Here is a 22717-nt window from a genome sequence, read left to right on the forward strand (position 1 = left end):
ACGGTCTCAAGTGCGGTTTGCCATATGACGTCACATGGATCTCGTGTCTGTGTTTTCTGGTGTATTTGAAATACTGCTAATCTGAAATCAATCTCTTAAAGAAGAAGCAAGTAGTGTCAAGTGAATGTATCAGTTTACTGTGTTAATTCGCTTTCGTTAATGCAACTAGAGCGAATATTGAAGGATCCACAATATTTTCGTTAAGGTCAGGTCAGCAAAAAAGGCGTTCATATAGATTGATGGGTAGCTGATGGGTCTTCAGAGCAACAGTTGACTAGTCAAGACAATAAATCTAAATGAATGTATATGAGTCGAATAAATGATGAGCTGTTGTTAGAACAAGACACGGTGAACAGCTTTGATGACTACCTATGCTCAAAACGGGTATCAAACTTCAGCGATTGTTTTTTTCATTCAATGATTTTCTCAACAAAAATTAAAAATTTTCATAGTCTTTAGAAAACTCTTGTAATATCGGTGACATAATTCAATCCAAGGTATATAAGTTCGGTAATTAATGGTTCCCGATCGAAAGGTGCCCTTTTGTTCCTTTAAAAGTTCCATTATAAGATCACGCTGTTTTTTTTTAAATTTTGAATGTTCTTTTACTGAAGCATATAACTCAGCCCCCTTAAAGCTTTTATTGCAATTTTCCAGCTCTACACCATTTGGGGAAACCCTCTTGCAGCATGCTCGCAAGGGAACTATCACATTTGTTCCTAACTGCTTTAGGTGTCTCCGTTATTTCATTTTTTCATTCAGTTGACGTACCTAGCTACCAAATTGGTTTTTCTTGGCAGTGATTCTCAAAATTGTTTTTTCCTGGTAGTCATCCTGAATTTTACATCAGAGCTGTTTTTCCAAGTAATGTTTTTTTGATTCAATTTGACCTGCCTGTATAAAATATATGAAGCCTGTTTGTGGCAGGTTCTTGTTAGTTTAGGTCATCACCAAACCGACGTTTCATTCATAACTTGCTGAGTGTTAGAAGAAAGTAGCTTTCAGTACGAATTATCTTTTTCTGCTCTTTATTTAATGAAATGATAAAATGCAAACAACAAAAAACTAAATATAGATCAAATGTAGTGTCGAAGGGCAGCGCACTGTTTGTGCCTCAGAAAAAAATTACATGTTATCAATACACCAATTCAGCTTACAGCCTCATTTTGAAAAATTCTTCGAATTTTTGACCCAAGTTTCGGATTGAGGGCAAGAGTTTTAGTCTATTTGGATGGAAGTTTTCATTGTGTTATTCCTCTCGATATCGGTTTCAAGATGACATAAAGATAAAAAATTTGTAGAGGATTTGACCTTGATTGGCGACTAAGGAGGTGAAGTTTCACCCGGAACGATTTTTGCGAAGAAATCTCTTACAACTTTCAAACTTAAGTTCTCCGTATAATCTAAAATACAAGCATAAACAATATGAAAAATTGTATCCGGTCGAAAAGTATGGTGATAAAGCCGAATCTGCGGTCAATGAATTCGCACAACGAAGTTTAGAGTTCCTTGCAAAACGAGGCCGTATGTAAAATAGGTGTATTCAATTGAGAAAAGTGTGGCTGACAATCAGGATGTGAAACGTTTGATTTGTACTTTGAAGCTGTTATTTTTTACCACTTATTTACCTAGGACTGTAGACATTATTGTTCCTTGAGAGGGGGGGGGGGGGCTTATGCCTCTCCAACAATTATAGAAATCCTCTGTTTTCAAGTCAATATCCCTTTGTTAATAGAAAAAGCGGAATATTTTTATAAATAACTTTCTATAAATAAGTACAATCGATAAACCTCACAGTAACCTTTTATGAAGATCATGTTTACCATTTCTTCTAGTAGCCAGATTATGGTTTCTCTAAACCAGGTGTAAAAGCCTCTAGGGTTGTTATTAATTTCGTTAATAATCCAGTTGCTGTTAAGCTTATAAGACAGTTACTTTTGAATTTTTGTTTTACATCGATGTGAAATACAAAAGGGTGTAATCAAACGGAATCTTAGTTACAGGGGAGTTGGAAGATGGGTGTTACAGTTTGTATGTATTAAAGCGTTCAGATATAGATCTGCCATGCATCCATACAACAAATACCTTCAAATTTTGAATAATTTATTTATTTATTTATTCATTTCATAAGGCATGTAGGCCGACTAATTGTAGACATAAAAATACATTATTAAAAGTTTATTTTAGTAGGAATTTCTCAATGAGCATTTAATTAATTACTACCAAAAGTATGAATTTGTTGTGGTAATTCAATAAAACGCCATAGGCAACGTCAGATGGCAAAAATCATCAAATTGAGGGGTCAAATACGAGAATTGACGGTAGCAGTGAGGGCTTATTGACAATTTGTTGTTCTAGGGTTAGGGTGGGTGCTTATTCGAGGGGGGCTCTTTCGAGGGGGGGGGGGGGGCAATTCGAGGACCTACGGTATACCAATTTTTCACAAAATTTCCGCCATACGCCTATTTATTCTCAGTCATTCTTTTCTCTTTACTGTTTTTACTTTTTGGCGCTGATCTCTTTCAACAGACACTTTTGAATAAAGGCGATACTGACTGTAGACGTCATTAGGCATGTTATTTAGTTGAAAAACGATTTCACAGTAAAATTTCGTAATCGAAGGCAAAATTTGTTGGACGAAAAGCAAAATTTTGTTCCTAGATTTGGTGCCTTCATATCTAGAGACCATGCATCATATTGCAAGATGTTTTCTTGCGTGGTAAGTAAAGCCTTTTAAAGCCTGCCATTCATCATAGCGAATATGCTTAAATATACAAAAAGGTTGCTGAATTCAAGGCTAAGTTTCACTTCAGAAATTTAGGCAGGTTTCACTTCATACATTATAATGAAAATTCTCGATCATAGCCTGCCGGTAAATTTCCTTTACCACACCCTTAACCATAGACCGAGATACAACTTTTTGTTTGGGGGACAGCCTTGATAAATAAGTGTAAAAACAGCTATATTTTACAAAATAATAGTATTTTACTTATACTACTTAAGTATTTTGGGGGGCCAGGCCCCCCGGCATCTCGGTCCTTGCTTCAAACTTTCAAGTTCTGGGCATGTCACGGATAACACAGTCACATTCTCCTGTGACTTTGGTTAGTGTCTTCCATTCAACCCGGCAAGGACCAGCACTGTTCATACCACAACTATTGCAAGGGCAAGAGGAAACAATGAATTTTTCCCAAGATTGGCTCGATTTTCCTTTGGACCCCTTGTTAACCTTTTACGACTTCATTTCTTGAGAGGTATATGTAGAGCATTGAACGTTAGGAGGTTATTAGATACACAGATTATGCATTGAAGACAATACCGTAAGCTCGTGGCTCTTCCAACTTAGATTTTCATCCAAAGGTTAACCAAGAATGGCTGTCTGCCATTATCGTCGTATCACCTAACAGTTTAACCGTTGAAAGAAGTGTTTCTGCATACAACATTATATATTCATAATTAAGGGAATCAACATATTAAGAAATAAACTGTTCATTGCAAGGAATGGCGTCCCAACATCAACGTTTGACACATGGCCAGCCATTGCAGGATTTTTTCAGAAAAAAGGTCGTCGTGAATCAAAGCCAACTATAGAAACTTATAAAAATAAAGAATTTGTTTTTTAGTTTTTTTACTGCTGGGCCTCCGACGAGGGGGGGGCCGGGGGGCCATGGCCCCCTCACTTTTTTGCAAAACAAAAGAGCTTTTTTAAAAAGACTTATGTTATGATTGTTACACTTTCTCTTGGCCCCTCCACTTTCCAACCTGCGTCGGAGCCCATGTACTGGGACTCTGATCAGACATATATTTTCATTTTTGAATAATATCATAACTTTAAGTGTCAACACAAAGCTGTTTCATTTCGTTTGAAATACGAAATGTACATCTTTGAAGTATGGGATCATAAAAGCTTCCTAGAAAATACCCCATATCTCCCGTTTTTGCTTGTTTATCCCGTCTCTTTCAAAACTTGCCCCCTACTTAAAATTTCTTTAAAAAAGCTGCGTGAGGGCAGGGGGGTCCACACCGCACCCGATGTTGGAGGCGTTCTTTGTCTCCTTCTCCACCTAGGAAATTGGAGAATTTTTTCTCTTTCCTGTCACCCAGGGTATTGAAGGTCGAACCACCTAACAAAAACAATTGGTTTTGCACATGCGCAGGTACTGTCATTGGTGGAGGTCACAGAGAGGGTGGGCCTAAGGACTGAAAGTCTGAAACACCTGAACAATTTAACTTTCAAGCCTTGCACTCTTTATAAACTACAGTGTTGCGAAGGTTTATAATAAAAAAGAGAATGGAATCATTTCGTGACCCACTTAGTACGTTGACAGGGATCGTGGAGGCGACTTCGCTGAAGAGGTGGGCTACAACTGACACTCCATATTATCCTGAACTTGAAGAAGAGAGGGTTTCGAGGTTTCCCTTCAGCTATGGAATCAACGATAAAGTAGTATTATGGTAAGATAAAAACCTTAACAAGTAGACTTATTCTGCTGTTCTAAAAACCATCGAAAGATAGTTTCCAGTTTAAAATCGTGAAATGACAAGTGATAACACATTTTCCTGCCGTGACACAACAAAGCGCATTTTTTTAACCCATCCCCATACAGCAACGAAGCCAGGAAAACGCACACAGTAATTAAGATGTGGATAATATTTTTTAGCAATTTGAGTACAGATTTTACCCACATAGTAGAGGAGAGCCATGCATCAACACAGAAAAATTCCTTTCAAAATTCATTTACCTAGTAAAGAAAGAACCCAAAAGGTTTACCTGCCAAATGTGTTTCACCAGCCTAATATGTGTTCTTATCAGTGTTCACCCCTTACCTGTATAATGGATTCTAACTAGAAAAATTATGAAAAATGATTGTGGGAATGAACAGGGAGGCCAGAACCACCAAAGGGCAAGAAGGGGCATGCTTGAGTAAAAGGGCATTTGAAAAATAACTCCCTGCTTCTACGTATTCCTTCTACTAATTGTCATTTTGTTTCGATGTTCTGTAGGTATCTTGAACATTGGCTATCTTTTAGCATAAGAAATTATTTCACAAATTTTGAGAAATGTTGTCATGAATTAGGCACTACAATCAGAATTTCATATGAATCTCCCTGATTATTATAAATGGCCGGTTTCAACGGCACTCTAATGAAAAGGTTACTCTGGCCCCCTTTCCCCTTCTTTCAAAAGGCAACAGGGGTGGTTGAACCCCCGTGCTCCCCTTCTCCGGCATCCCTGGGAATGAAAACAGCGTATCAGATGTTTAGCAAAATGTTCATCTTTCTTTGCAACATTCTTTAAAGGAAAAGGAGGAAAAGGGAGATCAAAATAAGGGTAAACATGCATTTGGTATAAGCCCCATATCAGTGTTCCAACTACTTTTAGTGGCCATTGTAGGCATCAAGTCAAAAGACTTCTGGGTGGGGAACATGGATATGCAAAAAACTGTTTCGTTTAGTTTGAGATGGGGCTCAGAATATACTGACACAAAATATTTATAAATGGTAGATAATTGATTAAGGTTCAAGCTACCCTGGCCTCCTGACTAGTGTTCTTTGTTTAACAGTGTAAGATGGACAACCATGGCCTGATAATCATTTTTATGGCCTGATAATAAAATTACTGTTAAAGAAAATTTGGGAAGCACTATACCAGGAGATTATTAGTCCATATGTACTCTGCAGATGATTAAGTTCCTGATATGTAACATTATAGCACTCTAAACAGAATATGCCTTCAGCACAGGGGCTGCTCTTATGTCATTAGTCTTCAAACAAATCTCATTCTTGATTCCCCCGAGGGATTTTCAAATGTCTTAAAAGGACTTTTTAGACTAGTCACTATAAAGTAATATTGTTCTGGTACATTTGTTTTATTGTATTTTTAATTTGTAGTAGCAGAACTAAAAAAAATAAACACAAAATGAACTGAAGTGAAATACACCTCGTTTTGTGAATGTTTTTTTTATATAAGTAAAAGTTTTACACAGATGTTTGGAGGCCTTTGTTTTGAAGGAATGGCAATTACATGCAAAATTAATCAAGATATGTCAATAAACCTTGAATATGCATGTATTTGCTTTTTAATGGCTTTGAAAAAAGCAAATATTTTGAATCTTACTGAAGCTTTTCATCTGACACTTTTCAGAGTATACAATTTCAGAACAAAGACTGAAAGTCTTAATGGCATTTCCGAGGGGGGGGGGATTTTGGTAGTAAAAGGGGTGATTTAGGTAGTGAAATTACATTGACGGTTACTCTTTGATAAATGGAATTGATCATTGGCAACTTGTATATCACTAAAATTGTATATCTTTCCAAATTGTGTCTTTTGATACATTTTGGGTAAATTGTGCATGTTTAATGCCAGCATGGCTCTTTATATTACAGGGAAGGTGATGCTACAAAGCTAATTACAGATTTGATTGTAAACCCAACCAATGAGTCACTGACCGATAAGAATCCACTTAGTGAGAGAATACACAAAGTAGCTGGTCCTTTACTTAAGGAGGAATGCAGAAGTAATCTTATAAGTGAGTAATTTTTATTCAAATCATTTACAGTATTTAATGGGGTAACTGGATAACAGTAATGAAAGTTTTGCAAAATTTGTCTGAGTACAGAAGAAACCCGCAGAAAAGAACCTGTTTTTATAAGAACATTGAGGCTGAAATTTAACCTTTAAAACCCCATGATTGAGAACCCCCAGGAGGCTGAAAATATGCATATATAAGAAAAAGGGTTTTTAGAGTATATTAGGTTATGGTTGTTGCATTCTAATTGGACAACCTAACAACACAAATTCTTTAAATTGGTTGAAATTTAACTTAAAAAAAGCTGGTTTAAGTGTGTCCATTAGAATTCTTGCGGTGGAAAACATTGTTAATGTATACAAGGCCTATATGTATATAAGAGCCTGAACCTTTTAGACTGGAATTTAGAATAGCAGCCTGTTAATTAAGAACCTACTCTGGCTGCCAGACAAAAACCTAGGTTCTTTTATGCAAGTTTCTACTGTATTTTATATTGAACAGCTAGTTTTTATTGAATAGCTGGAATATTATAAAGGATGATAGGAAATAGCACTATAAAAAGCAGAAAAAGTTAGCTGGTAAACTTTGTTACTGCTGACCTTTCAGAACAGCTTGTAACTCTCCTTCAGATGATATAGATCAAATGCATTTTAATTTCTTATTGCCAATATTGCTTAAAGAACATTGCTTATTGTGTATTATTATGTCAGCATCAAGTAATCCAGTAAGACTTTTGAGCAATGCCTTGTTCAAAGCTATTTAGAATTTATTTGCTTGGCTCTTAGAATGTTGATTATTGTAATATCGTATTTTGTATTTGTAGTTGTTTCTACCTAGTATACGAAGGTAGATCTTAGGACACTGAGAAACTTAGGCTTATCAAGCAGTGTCCTGGTCCTTCCTCTCGATGTGAACACACCTGGTGATTCCTATGCCTGAAATTACAGTTAGCTGGCGACTCTTCTCACTCTTGGTGAAAGTTTGGGCATGCCAGGTGTTTGAACCAATTGCTGCATAAATTGAAATCCTGTTGTTGTTCTGATATCTGACTGAACAAACTATAAAACCAAGTTATTTCTCAAATTTTGCAATAAAATATGTAAAATTTTTGTGAACTAATTTAAAACCTATGGAAATTCTATTCAGGTTGCAGAACAGGACAAGCTAAAATTACAAAAGGATATGAGCTCCCAGCTAGGTATGTTTCTCTCATTTTTTTCTGCTTTTTTGAGCTTTAGTTCTATGCACAGTGCAATTTTTACTGAAATTTTATGTGTGATTTGTTATAGGAATCAAGGATAATTATTTTCTTTATCAACATCACTTTGACATTTTTTTTCAATTTTCATTTTTTTCTCAGATATGTTGCACATACAGTTGGGCCTAGATATAATGTGAAATATAAAACAGCTGCAGAAAGTGCGTTGTACATGTGCTACAGAAATGTTCTTGGACACGCAAGGTTAGTTGGAGCAACCTTTTTCACATTGTGCAAATTTAGTGCGAAGCATGCAATTCATATGAGACTGATCAATTTTTGACTAACGAAGACATCTTATTTCTGGATGAATAGTTTGTTTATTTTGGCTGAAATTCAAATCACATCTCTTTGGTTTGCTGTATCTGATACTTTGATGATGAACAAATAATTTTTGCTGGTAGACTAGATAGAGTGAGTTTTCTTGACGTAAGAATGAGGTAAGAATGAAGGACATGACACAAGTATACAAATGCATCTGCAAAGAAAAGACTTTGAGGAAATTAAATGTGTATCATAAATATATATGTATATATTTTGTGCCAAGTACTTCTAAGTACTCTTACAATAGCAATCTTTGGTTAAGTATCTCAGTATTTAGTAAAGCACAGTCTCAATATTTTTGTAAAGAACTTACTAGCTGCATGACGTGGATATCAAAACAACTTGGTTATTACAGTGCTAAAATCTGCTACCTACGTAAATTTGCAACTTTCTGCCATCTCAAATCTGTTATCTGCTAATTTCTTTGAAGTTGTCATTTCTACATCCCCTATCTCTATTTGTCCTTTACACACCACTCTTTGTCTCCCTCTTGCTTTTAAAAAATGATCTGCTACTTCTCGACTTTTCTCCTTCACCTTTTCTCTCCATAGCTGTTAAAAGACATTTCCCTTAAAAACAAGTTGGAAATTTCTCATTACAGAATAAATTTTCTGCTTGTGATCCCTCTTGTATATCAAGTTACCAAAGATGTAGTTATTTACAAGGGGCTGAGGGACTCAACCCTACGAATTCCTGGGACGGAAAGCCTATCACAAAAGTATTCGATATGCCAAGGAATGGAATGCATTTAATTCCTGATGATCGTTCAGCTTTAATTCTTGTGAAACAAACTGCAAAACAGTCTTGTACTGACAAGCTGTCAACGCAATTTATGATGCAAATCACTCCAGATTAAAATTATTGATCTTCTCATTGACGCAACTTGTATCGTATACTTCTTAATCCTTTGGAGAGGTGTAATGTCGGGATGTGCTTCAAACATCGATACTGGTGCCTGTTGCTTGCCATACTTTAATTCGTGGTTAGCCTTGTGATTTCATTTGGATTCCACTATTTGAAAGGAGATTGAATTTTTAATTAAGAGAGAATTAATGTAGATTCAATAGAGACTTACGAAATAATTGAAAAGTTTAGGTCATTTTTGTAATGTCTGCAAGCAGGCTTAATATCAGTTTGTCTTATTTGAAGGGAGCACCATTTAAAGTCACTCGGATTGTCAGTGATACACACAACAAGAAGGGGATATCCACCTGAGGAAGGGGCCCACATTGCCCTTAGTAAGTCTGACAAATACATTTTCATGTCAAAATGCTAATTATAAATGCCATATTAACGAATTAATCATGTTTGCTCGCTGACGTGTTAATGCGACCGTCTCTTTTTGTTGCGTTAATTGATTTTTTGTGGTATTAATGTGCACGTTAGTAGGGGAGAGCGACAAACATAATTGTTCTGCCGAAAATGCTGTAATCTTCCTTGTAGATACAGAGCATGTGCGTTAAACTGAATCATTATTGTGTATGCTCTTTGACAGTTGGGGAGGGAGGGGGGGGGGGTAGCTTGTTCTAAAGCAAACTTTCGCTAGTTTGTTCCCCCAAAAAGTTTGTGGCAATTTTCTTAGATAGTTTGCTAAGCACGGGTGTTCCTTGCGCTGGCTGATAGGCTCGTGTCAGAATCCTTTCTCTGTTACTGCAACCAGACGATGAAGTACCATGTCTTTGCGGCCTTATTGGCACTAAATATAAACGTCGCCACACTACATGGCCTTATTCAACCGCACTGCTAAGGCTGTATTACTGAGCGTTTTATTCTGTTACTGAATTAGACAAATAAATCCTTGACCTATGCTTTTTTGATTGACTCTAAAGATAGACACAACCACGTCGAACTGATTTTCATTTGTACTGCACTTTTTTATCAATTGATGTGCCTGGAGAATGACGTATATTGTTAAAGCCTGTCGTTGTGGCTTCATGAATCATCAGCTTGAATTATGATAACTTTCAATCGTAGGGTATGCTCAAAGTTAATCCGTTGAAAAGCTAGTGGATTAATAGTATTATTTTCGCCGTTTACCAAAATCAAATCGATAACACAGCACAATTTATTTGCACTGTTGGGCCCACAATTCATTTGCAAAGTTTTATACCCAGAGTTTATTGAGCGTCGCCCGATGAAAACCAAGGTTTTAAGCCCAGAGTTTCGTGAGCGTTGCCCGATTGAATCGTGAAAACCAAAATTTGAACCCGGAGTTTCGCGGGCGTTGCCCGATTGAATCATGAAAACCAAAATTTAAACCCGGAGTTTCGCGGGCGTTGCCCGATTGAATCATGAAAACCAAGAATTTAAGCCCAGAGTTTCGTGAGCTTTACCCTTTTTCTTTTTATGTTTCTTTCCTTGCCTTATTGCAATCTTTTTCATTATTTCAGGGACCGTGAGAAGATTTCTTGAGAAAAACTTCGATGCTTTTGAAGTAGTTGTTTTCATCGTTGAGCCTATTGATGAGGTATTTATGGCCCTGATTAAAAGTTACCGAATTTACTTTGTACCAAATTACGCACTGGATACAAGATAGGATTTTTCACACTTTGCTTCAATTGTGAAATGAAAAAATCCCGGAGTGCTGTTTTGTTTTATTAAATGACAATTTTTGGATCCGATCTCGGTCAAAACGATATTTTTGGATCTGATCTCTGTCACAACGATATTTTTGGATCTGATCTCGGTCACAACGATATTTTTGGATCCGATCTCTGTTACAACGATATTTTTGGATCCGATCTCGGTCACAACGATATTTTTGGATCTGATCTCTGTCACAAAGATATTTTTGGATCTGATCTCGGTCACAACGATATTTTTGGATCCGATCTCTGTTACAACGATATTTTTGGATCCGATCTTGGTCACAACGATATTTTTGGATCCGATCTCTGTCACAACGATATTTTTGGATCTGATCTCGGTCACAACGATATTTTTGGATCCGATCTCGGTCACAACGATATTTTTGGATCTGATCTCGGTCACAACGATATTTTTGGATCCGACCCCTGATTTGAGGTACGCATAGGGTCATGAAAAATGACACGCATGTCTTGCAGTTCAAATTGCTGCTTTCCAAAATTCTCGCTCAAACTACTTTTATCTTGGGTTTTTAACTAGCTTTTGTTGCAGTTTCATTTCTATCCTTTTTACTTCACCAAAAAACTTGCCATCTTAACAAAAAAGGGTTCCGAAAAATCCATGCTATGAAGCAATTCCTTCATTTTTATTAAGATTGCCCTTTGCTAATGCGCCAGTGTTAATAAAATCTTTTTTGGGCGTTTTTTCACCCTATAAATGAGATTTTCTAAGTATGCAAGGTTATTGAAAGTGATTTATAATCTGTTATGTTTCAAGCCTATGGCATTGGCATGAGTCACCAGAGGCCTAAACGACCACAACCCACGTGGTAAATCTAGGATCGTGTTTCGCTATAACCGTTTCGAAATCCACTTTGCGAGTCATTAGGCTATTGCGTGTCGGGCAGTATTTCTGCCATTTGGCGCTAATGAGAGACTGTTACCTTAAAACGGGTAGCTGTTAGGCACGTTACTCGTCTGCAACATGTAAGTTAATGGTGTATCCCCCCCCCCTCAAAGTCTCTTTTATTTTTGGCAAAAATCATTTTTTATTCCAAAGACCTCATGGTAGTCGCGACTTTTCCAAATTCTGAGCCCATTATTCACGCTCAACCCCTGTCATATTGTTGGATCACACTTACAGTAAGGAATATGATAATTTACAGAACAAAATATCCCATATCAAGTGTCACGAAACCAGTGCGGTCACAATGTCAGTTACTAAGTTGAAGATGTTTTCACGTGAAGTATATAGCCCTTCCCAGGCCTGAAGAGTTATTTCTTTTTACAATGTCATCAATAAAAAGCTCTTTTCATTCGGAACAAGAAGGAGCATGTTTTAAGGAATATTCTCAAGTGCAAGAATTTCCAGACTTTTCGGACTGATTAGGTATACATTGATTGCAAGTGACATATGCTCAGAGAAAATTTTTTTGCCTGTTGTTGCCAGAAAAATGTGAGGACCAAAAGGCATAAAAAGCAGCTGATATCTCAACCTTCGATATAAATCGACATCTTCTGATTGCCTCTACCCACGGCTGCCGTTTTTGTTACATTTACATTGACATTTTTAGTTATTTAGGCAAGGTAACCCCGTCAGTCCATGAGAACTGCTTTTCAGGGGGCCGTGACAAATACATGAATAAGTAAGAAGATAGATACTACGAAATAAGAATGGTCGTTCATAGTTAGTTTTTGATTCTTCTCTTGAAGGTGGCAAGGGAAGGTGCCTGTTTGGCATCAGGTTCAAGTTGGTTCCTAAGCTTAGGTCCATGAAAAGAAATAGCTCTCTGCCCATTGTTTGTTTTCCGCAAGGGTAGCGAAAGATCGGTATCGGTATTTCTCAGTTTTCTAATATTTCGAGTCGAATTTTTTTCGAACAAGTTGGAAAGGTACTCTGGGATGAACCCATTTAACGATTTGTACATTGTTGTAGCTGTTTCGCTTCTAATAATGTCATCTATAATGTAGTTGTTACCCCCAATTAAGGTATTTGAATTCTCATTTGATAGATGCGACTGTCTCTCTTAGAAAACCAAGTTAGCTAAACTTAGCCTTAATTGAAAACATTTTATTAAATTTGTTGATACAATGAGTATCAAAAAAGGTGCGGGGAACAGGCCCCCTTTACGGAGGCAGCCGGTGCCTCTAGGGATTTTCAGCTCGGGCCTCCCAATAATAAGCATTAGTAAAAAATATAGACAAAACACGAAATGCTAATCAAGAGGCTTTCAATTCATTTAGACTGAGGTGTCATGACACCCAGAATACCAGCTTCACAGTAAAATAACAGATGTAATGTTTGCTTGGGGCCCATGAAGGTTTGCTTGGCCTCCACCTCTTAGTTTTCTTACTAAAAGTGACTTTAGTCCGTTACGCCACTGCCACTGGACCCCTTTTGCGTGGGCCTTTGCTCTGGTAAAGAAGCCTTCCTTGATATTTTTAACAGTATTTAGCAGATTTTTATTTAGCAGATTTATTATTTGTCAAAATAATAGTTTCAAAAGTTGATTAGAGAAGCCATTCGAATGTGTGAATAGGAAACATTAGCACGACCCATTTCAGTAAGGCCTTTGAAACGCATTTTCGTTCATTCATTCAGCGAAATCAAAAACATTTTTTATCCACACTTGTAAGAACATTATCGGCATTAATATTTATGCTGTGAAGGCTCGAAGTTCAAAAGGCATCATTTGGGGGATACCAGTTTAGCGAACTCTTTCCATCTTTTTCAGTTTTTTAAAACCGGTTTTGTTCAACGTATCTCTAACGGAGCGGGGAACGGAGCTTCAACGTTGCTGGCAGTTGGGAATCTATGCCCAGAGGCGTCGTCTTTATTATCTCCTTGCATTGTGTTTCTCAGCCCGATGCGCATTTTCTGCTCACAGTTACTTTCAAAAGCGTGGAGGCTGTAACATTATATTCCATCTGTCACCTTACAGTCCTTTTTCACTGGATCTCTGTTCTTTTTCTCATCGTGTTAAAATGAATGGGAAGCAAGACCATTCATTTCCCATGCTGTTTACTGTATGCATCAACCGAACTAACAAAGATCTCATTTGCAAAAATTTGAGTTTTATTTGATAGCAACCTGTTATTAGCTGGCACTTTCAACGCTTTGCTTATCCAGCTGCCTCATATTCAAACGTGTTTGACATGAGGAAATAAAAATTTTCTTCGCTGCTAGACGGGTGCTCTATGATTCAAAGGTTTTCAAAGGGGATGTCACAATGTTTTCATAAGTTATGCAATACAGCATTTCGATAACCTTATTAAGACAGCCGTCTGAACTGACTTTACATGCATAATTTATGATAATTAGATACCGTATCTGGCCTATTAATTGCTTTCATGCAAGTTGGCCTATGCATAGAATGAATGAACAGCCTACTTTGTTATGGCTTTGCTGGCATTTTGATTTAAACTGCTCTTGTTTGACCTGCTTTGTAAAGATTTTTCAGAGAATCGTTTCAGTCATTTCAAATTCAATTTTTTGTTTGATACGTACTGCTATATTTTTGGCCTGATCGGGATACGTCTTTGAACTAAATTACCTAATCATTTTTTTGCTTCTAATTTCTACAGCACTGATATTTGCCAACTTGCTTTGAGCCCATCGGAAAATTTTCATCAGCGAAATTTTAGCGTAAAACCGCTACGAATGCTTCACAGTTCTCGTAGCGAGGAGTTTTTGATGAGCTCTTTTACTTCATGTTCTCACTAAGTAAACTCGAAATCTGTTTTTCAAGTGTGTATGAAACAGCACGGCTCTAGCTCATAATCTTTCATATACATCAACTGATTGTTCCTACTTGTGAATGTTAAGGATCATGTAACGTGAACTGCAACTGTGTACGAAGTCGTGTGAATTAGAATAGTATAACAGGATTATCATCAAGTTCATGCATGTAATGAAATAATATCTTGATTTTAGAGCATCTATAAGAGATTAATGCCGCTGTATTTCCCAAGAAGTAAAAGTGAGGAACAGTATGCCGCCTCGCTGCTGCCACAAGACATTGGTATGTTGTCAAGCAGATATATTTATTGTTGCGGTGGCAAAGCGTGAACCTCTCAACTGGCTACCGTATATATTCGATTATAGGCCTAGGCTTATGTATAATCATTTCTTGTCCTGTTTTGCTGTGGCTTATTATGAAGGGCGGCTTATAAACGAGGGTGGCTTGCATTATTCTATCTATATCCAGATTCTTTGTCCAGAGGTTGAACTTCTAGTCCATTTTTGGTTTAAGTTCACAATAAAGTTTTTAGCAGTTTTTGCGTACGTCATTGCAAACCTCTGCATGGTTTTACGGGTGAAACTTAATCAAGGGTTGCTTACATTTTTTTAAGAACTCCATTTCATGCGGTTTTGAATCGAGGGTGGCTTATAAGAAAAGGGCGGCTTATATTCGAATTAATACGGTATTCACATTTACATAACTGGGCGGGAATGGATATGATAAAAATGAATTAAAGGGCTGGAAAACATATGAAACAGAGACTGCAGAAAAAGGCACTATAATATAGTAGACATGATAGACCAATTCAGTTGAATAGAGAAAACAACTCAACTCAAAGAAAGCCTTAAGGCCTATTATCATTTGCTAAATTAAATGAAAAATGCAAACAAAAGGTAAATAAACTAAAATCTCAATAGGAAAGAAAAACTGATACTTCCTTTTCACAGATTTATTTCAATTCGAGAATGTTCCGTCCTTCAAGAATGTTTCTTTCATGTTTCATATCTTAACAATATAGTGCTGCCAAAATTAATTTTTTTCAAAAGAGCAAGCAAATGAAGTATTAATGTATCAAGGCTTTCCCAGATGTAAACTAGTGAATGAAATTGAAAGATAGGCTTGTGATTGGTTATTTCAATAAGCTTGGCAGCAAAAAAGGCCATGTGACTTATCGTAAGCTCTCAGACAATCCAGATTTGAGCCCTGTGCTATGCTGGCATGTTTTGTGCGAGCTATTTGCTACTCCGTGTAATTTAATTTCGTACAAGTTCATGAAACCTTCAATCCTTAGTTGAAACAAACTACCAAACGAGGGTAGCGTTTCAGATAGAACGAGCTGGTTTTCATGTTATCGAAAAATTTTTTGCCAAACAAATACTTTCGATTGTTGATTTGAAGTTTGAAAACGTGCTGGTCAGAGTCTCTCAGAAACACAGTGGAAAATAGCAAATATTAGCGGAAAAGGAGCTTTTTATCGTTGAAATCTTTTGGGTATCGTCCAAAGAAAACCGTAGAAAACACTAGGTATTCCTAATACTACTCACTTCCCATTTAGGTTTAAGATAAGGATTGTTTTTTAAGAGTTTTTTTACTTTTGACATTCAAAAATGATTCCATAGAAGACGGTGTTCTGTGAAAAGGTCACACAGCACTTTGAAAAAAACTCATTTTGAGTACTTGATTGGCTTAGAGCTAGATACACCTGCGCCTGCTCATTATTGTTGTGAGGATAAGTAAATAATCTTAGGATAAGCACTCTCAAGCGGCTCATCCTGATATAATAGAACATCTTGACACCATTTACTTTGAAAAACAACATATGGGTGTCCTTAGCTGGATACTCACTTCGCACTGTTAGTTGCTCTAGAACTGACACCGATAGACAAAAAAGTACTCAGACTTTGTATAGCTACAAAAACCTTCTAGATCTCTATCACGATTTGAACAGCAACGGCGCTGAAATTAGCTTATTTCATCGATTGTTTGAAATCAAGTGAACGACATGGTCATGCAGAGTTTGATATTTTACTGGCTGATATTTTAATCCGTCGCTTGCTTACTCTGCTATGTGTTCGCATGGCAAGTTCAACTAGGTCGAGATGAGGTCGCTCTATATTATCGTAATTGATTTTCCCGATTGCAATCTGTTTCTATTTCATATTTCACCTCGGGCTGAAATTTTCTCCCTTTAAATGAAAATATGATAAAATATGAAAATATGTCGAAGTCTCAGCCCATGTTGCAAAGCCTTTTGGAGTTCAGCTTGTGTCGAGATTTTATCATTTAGATATCTAAGCTTTACATACTCAACCCAGTTGAAACTCAGTCCGTGTTATAGAAAGCCCAGGCTGGAATTTCTCATGTAAGTTGCCTCTTTGCAAAGCACAAATTACGCGAGTTGATTCGAATGAGGTTTCTTTGGTCCTCTGATATCAATATCAGATGCTTCACAAGGTTTTGATTTTTAGTTTGAAATCAAATATTACTTGATTTATATTATATTATATTATATTATATTATATTATATTATATTATATTATATTATATTATATTATATTATATTATATTATATTATATTATATTATATTATATTATATTATATTATGTTATGTTATGTTATGTTATATTATATTATATTATATTATATTATATTATATTATATTATATTATATTATATTATATTATATTATATCACATCAGATCATGTCATATATCATATCATATCATATTATATCATATTATATCATATCATATCATATCATATCATATCATATCATACCATATCATATCATATCATATCATATCATATCATATCATATTATATGCCATTTTCTTTATAGGGAATGAAGATGGAGAGCCATTTATTGCCGATAGACAAATAAGAATAAATGAAAAGCCACTGACAAAACGAGGTTGGTTTTTAGCGTTTTGTTTGCTCGTCTCTTCTAGGTATACACTTATCTTACTGTGCCTGGCTTAGCCTAAAGAACAGCTTACTTTCTCAAGCACTTTGATTGGTTTGATTGATTAGTATTGATTGGTTTTATTACGGTATACGTAGTGACTACTGTTTTGTCTTGAAACAAGCATTTATTCTTTATTTGAATGCTTCCCCTGGCGTGAGCTACTGTGGTGTGCCGTTAAGTCCTATATTTCTACCCATGTAATTCGTATAGCGCATTTTTAAAGCCTTTATTCAGAACTGCTCTAGACTTAATTGCTCGTCGTATTCAGATTATTTTCCTTTTACATGAGAATTACAACGGCTAACAAGAAAGGATACCTTTTTATATTAATAATTGTACTCTTGTTTGAAATTCCCCAAATAAGGGTTGTTGTAGCTTCTAAAACCTACCTTACTCTTTTATTTTGCACCTCAGATGTAATTGCATGCCTTGAGAAAGTACTGTGAATTTCGTAAAGCATTTACATCGTTTCAATTTTTCGTTCAATTTAGACAGAACCATTTATCTCTTTGAAATCAATTCACTAAGAAGGTTTTCTAAGAAGTTTTACTAAGAGGAAATCTTTCCATAGAGCAACAACTAAGCTTATGATATTTTTGTATCTGGTGCGATTTGAAAATGTCGGAAAGCACTATTGGACGTTCTAGACTACGAAAGGTGAATAAGAAAAATAGAAAGCTCTAAATGAGACTTTGAATTAGTTGTCATTGGTAAATCTATTGCGTCATTTGATATGCAGTAGAACAGTATTTTCTATAATTATCACACTTTCTCTAAAAACAGAAATATTCCTGCTGTAAATGAATCCACCCCTTTATAGATTGGAAATCTGATTTCAAGAGAAGGGATGTATTTCTTCAAATTGTTAACAGTAAATTCCATTTTGGTGGTCCGGCACTTTTGCGCGTTTCTATCTTTTCGTGGTAACCATATTTATCAGACATTTCTATCTTAACGTTGAAGTTTGTTTTTCAAGTTCCACTTGCTGCCCAGTTTAATTTAATTTAGTTGTTCACTATCTTTTATCACTCCATTTCTATCAGCCTTTTGATTAGAGTTTACATTTCTCCAATACCAGTTAAAGTTTACTCTTTTTTAATCTTGTGGTGAATCTATTTGGCCAATAATGCTATCTCTGGATCGTTTTGGTTTTCCAAATTTTTACAAGTAAACTGCTTTATTGAATCAATTATTGATAGAAAATGGATATTACGGTACTTGATTGGTGTATTACATTAAAATTTCCTTTGAAATCCAACTTGTTCTACTTTCTGATAGTGGCTTATTGAGACGTACTTGAGACGTACTTGGACATAAAGACGTCTGGATTTATAAGGTAGCTCAAGATTTAGGCCCAAGTTCCATAACTTAGGGTATAGTGAACAGTTTTGTAAGCTAAGCTGCCGTGATCCAGTTATCATAAAGCCCAATATAAAATCGTCTGACCGTTTTTCCTCTAAAGGCCACAGCGTTTATTACAAAATCCGAATTTTTGATGCGTTTAAAAAGAGGGCAGCGTTAATCAGAGGGCGACGCTCATTAGAGGAAATACGGTATATATGTCAATTAGCTTGGTAGTGTATAGGGGCTCTGATTGTGCTCACGAGAAGCATGGAAGAAAGCATATTGACACCGTTTCAGTTTGGTTTGCGCTGGCACAGCGTTTTATAGTGAGATTTTTTAGGAGAAACGATGCACATAACAGAAATAACTTGAAAGTTGAATTAGGAAATTTTAGATTTGCCATGTCCGTAATGCAAATAAAGTCTTTGAGTTTCTTTCTTTTCGGGAAGATAAATAGTATTGTTAAAAGACCACTTTCTTTGCCTAAAATGGCTTAAGGTCTAGAGACTTCGTTGTTGTAAACTGAGATCTTGTTATAATATGTGATGGAAAACACAGCGACCCGTGCTAATTTCTTTTAAACATTGTAAGTACTTTTTACAATGAGAAATCATACTGGTGTTGTCTTATAGAAGTTTCTTATCCTGTTTTTCATAGCAACGGTGATCAATGCAGATGCTCTTTTTGCTGATTGTTTCTTTGAATCCCCTGTTTAGTTTAACTCGTTATTCTTATGAAGTGTAGAATAGACCGAATGAAATTGTAAATATTCACGGAGTCGTCTGGAGTCGCTGCATGCTGTTCACGCTGTTAAGTGCTGTTAGAAGTTGCAGAGTGGTGTTAAGAGTCAACTAAAACACTACACACCCACGACAATCAAATCTTTTTACACCAACCTGCTCAGCTATTTTAGCATTAGCACTAAGAGTCTATTGAGCTCTATTTTGCTTGTTTCAGGCTAAAGATAAACTTTTATTTTGGCGTTATTCTAATCTCTTTTCACCAACAGTTTTTTAAAACCCCGTTTTTTGTATGAAACGAAGCTGCGAGAACAAAGCTTTCATGAATAGATAGATTTTGCCTGTCACACCCTTTACGGCCCATATCTCCACATATTTGTTGAGTAGCATGTTTGAATCATCTTCTCTTTGAAGTACATTTGTTGATATTCCTCTTTGTGCGTAGTACATTTTTCTAAGTGCCAATTCAGGAATGACATCATAATCTGTTTTTACTGCCCATTTTTATTGTGTAACTTGCTTTTTCTAAGTTCACTATCCTTTTTTGGTTGACGATTTGTTGCTGAAACAAAATAAGTAAAAAACTGAAAACTGAAAAACTGAAAAACTGAAAAGAAAATAATTGTTTGTTCAAATTCGTTTGTTGAAACGGCCCTAAATTTCAATTTCTGTTTCTCTATCTTATTTCAATTTTGGAAATTCAATGAATCTTTAAGATTGTAAGTTCTCTATAACTTCAGTTGTGGCACTTCACATGAGCTTTTGAACAAAATACCCTTTTTATCATAGTGGACAAAATAACCTTTTGATTTGCCTCTATCTTCCTCTCTTCCATTTTTCCAACCTGATACAATTTGTGACCATTGCTTGAGAGACAATAAGGACGCTGCTTCTTCATCTTGCGCTTTTCTATTTCCTATGGGATTTCTCTTATCCTGTTTAACTGATCGAAGTTCAGTATTCCTTATGAAAAAGCAATCTTCATTTTAAAACGCTTCCAATTTTCTCCGTTTTTTGTCGTCGTGCAACGGAAAACACAATATGCAACTCTTCAAAGAAATATTCCTAACTTCATTAGTTGGCTTTAGTTTGTTGTGTCCGTTTGTGGTGAATTATTTTCGACTGTTACTGGATTCACGTAGACTGTTCGGGAATCGTTTCCACCTTATTTATGCAATCTTTTGAGACAATATTCGGTGTGATAATCATATGCATGTTAGAATCAGTTAGAACACTACAACTATCATTATTTGAAAAAATAAACTTCAGCCTTAGACAGTATAGTGTATACGAAGGGTTAAGATTTTCTGTGCATAACTAAACATCAATGTGATATGATAAAAATATCAAGGAGTCAACTTTTACTAAACGTATGCTTTTCATAATCATTTTTTATAACAATTAAGATGTCCTGGAATTATTTGATAACCTATCATTGTACAAGTACAGACAACATCAGCCCTCGGAGGATTTTCTTATTCCTTCAGTATTTTACGAAACCTTTAGTATTGAAACCCTGTTTTCAAGCGTGTTTTCATCTTCTTGATATAACTGCTCTTTTTGACGCGCAAATAAATCTTTCTTTAAATCGTCTATTTGTAGTATGTGCGTTTTCTTTTTCAATGCAATAGAGAATATTTAGAGTTTAATCTGCACATTTAATTCTGGCCTATCATTTTGAGGTCATTTTTAGTACAATCTGTTCTATTTCAGACGCAGAAATCCTTGAAGAAGGCGAATCACGCGTGGATTTGATCAACTCTTTTGTCGGAAGGCATCCTTTTGCGTCAGTGGCAGCTGATAACGATCAGATCAGGCGCGCAAAGTTGCATGGGAGAACACCAGAAGAAATGGAAGTGCTTGAGCAGCAACGGAGGTCAGAATTTTTAGCAACGCTTTGCCACGGCCGTCATCCGCATTAAGAGGCTTGCGGTCCTTTTATTTAGGAAAATCAAAGCTTCGCCATAGCGGAAAATTAAGTAATTAAAAGGCCGGACAATTTTCGAGCAGTAGGTAACAGGCTGAACATATTAATTAGAATCATCACACGTGGCCGTGGTTTTCACTTTCTAGTATGTAAACAAATGTCCGATGCCATAGCAGTTTGCGAAATGCCCATTCTAAAAGAGTTCAAAATTTGCTCATTTCCACGTTGCTAAAAATTCATGCCTTTCTCTTTTATGCCAGTATGGAATAGTTTGCCAGACGATGTAGTTGACCAAAACCTCGGTTATGTTCTGTGGCTTATGTACGACCCAATCTTAGCTAATTCACGTTAAGTTTTCTGGCTGAACATATCGTGTTGTAAAATGAAGTTTCGATGATGGTTACGTTTTCCTGGCTGGAGAAAGCTATCGTGTCGTAAAATTAATTTTGGATGATGATGATGATTATGATGATAATGTGCACACTGGAAGCTTGCATTTCGCAGAGTGCAATAGTTAATACAGCTAGAAGGGTCCTCATACAACCTTAATAACCTGTGCTTCATTTCCTACTTGGCAGTGTTACCTCATTTACCAGCTAGCTTCTGATTTTTGAATTGAAAGGTAATCTACAGTAGATGATTACCAGTAAATATACAAACGTAGCTGATTTGAGCACAGAGATCGGAAAATGGGAATGGAAACACAAGTGCCCGAAGCACACCAATGGTGTCACACCACTACAGCAACATTTTTTACAGATTATTTGACAGTCTGAAGAAAATTCCTTCGAAAGATATAAAAATAATCTTTGTTTTCACTGGGATATGCCTACAGATATTTCCAGTAGACAATGGCTCGTTAGTGTTTACGCTCACTTTTCTTTGAACCAGATATTTTATACAGAGGCTCAATGCTCTAATTTTTTGATGATTTAAGATTCAAGTGTTTGGCCCTTTTGTTGTTCTTATTTCAAAACTGATATTTCTACAATTACATACAATAATTTGTTTCTGACACTACTTAGTAACAGTTTCGCAAGACGTTTTATTGTCTCTCTTTACAGTGGTAAAACCTGCTGTTTTGATAAAAATTGAAGTGAAGATTTGCTAATGTTTTGCTTTTTTCTTCTATTTTTCTTCTGGGGCATGTTCTTGCGTTGTTCTTGTTTTCTTTGGAAATCAAGCCTATATGTTCTTATGTCCTAAAATATGGGGGGTAGTGTAACTAGCACACAGAACCCTGCCCTCCCGGCCTTCCCCCTTCCCTGGCAAATGTTGCTGCGTTGTTTACTTGATATGA

General features: G+C 36.2%; 1 protein-coding gene across 1 annotated transcript in view; it reads left to right on the plus strand.

Annotated features, from left to right (window-relative positions):
- The first annotated feature begins 4150 nt into the window (after positions 1-4150).
- The window catches only part of LOC135685812 (protein GDAP2 homolog), a 28140-nt gene continuing 9573 nt past the window's right edge, over positions 4151-22717 (plus strand). The window contains exons 1-9 of the mRNA XM_065201889.2: positions 4151-4455; positions 6388-6530; positions 7677-7728; positions 7891-7992; positions 9262-9350; positions 10503-10579; positions 14632-14719; positions 17281-17352; positions 21204-21366. Coding sequence (XP_065057961.1) covers positions 4292-4455; positions 6388-6530; positions 7677-7728; positions 7891-7992; positions 9262-9350; positions 10503-10579; positions 14632-14719; positions 17281-17352; positions 21204-21366 — 950 coding nt within the window. The 5' untranslated portion in view covers positions 4151-4291. The remainder of the gene's footprint in view (positions 4456-6387; positions 6531-7676; positions 7729-7890; positions 7993-9261; positions 9351-10502; positions 10580-14631; positions 14720-17280; positions 17353-21203; positions 21367-22717) is intronic.

Source organism: Rhopilema esculentum, chromosome 15 (genome assembly GCF_057945365.1).
Source record: "Rhopilema esculentum isolate cy_ngs chromosome 15, ASM5794536v1, whole genome shotgun sequence".
In the NCBI taxonomy this organism is placed as follows: Eukaryota; Metazoa; Cnidaria; class Scyphozoa; order Rhizostomeae; family Rhizostomatidae; genus Rhopilema; species Rhopilema esculentum.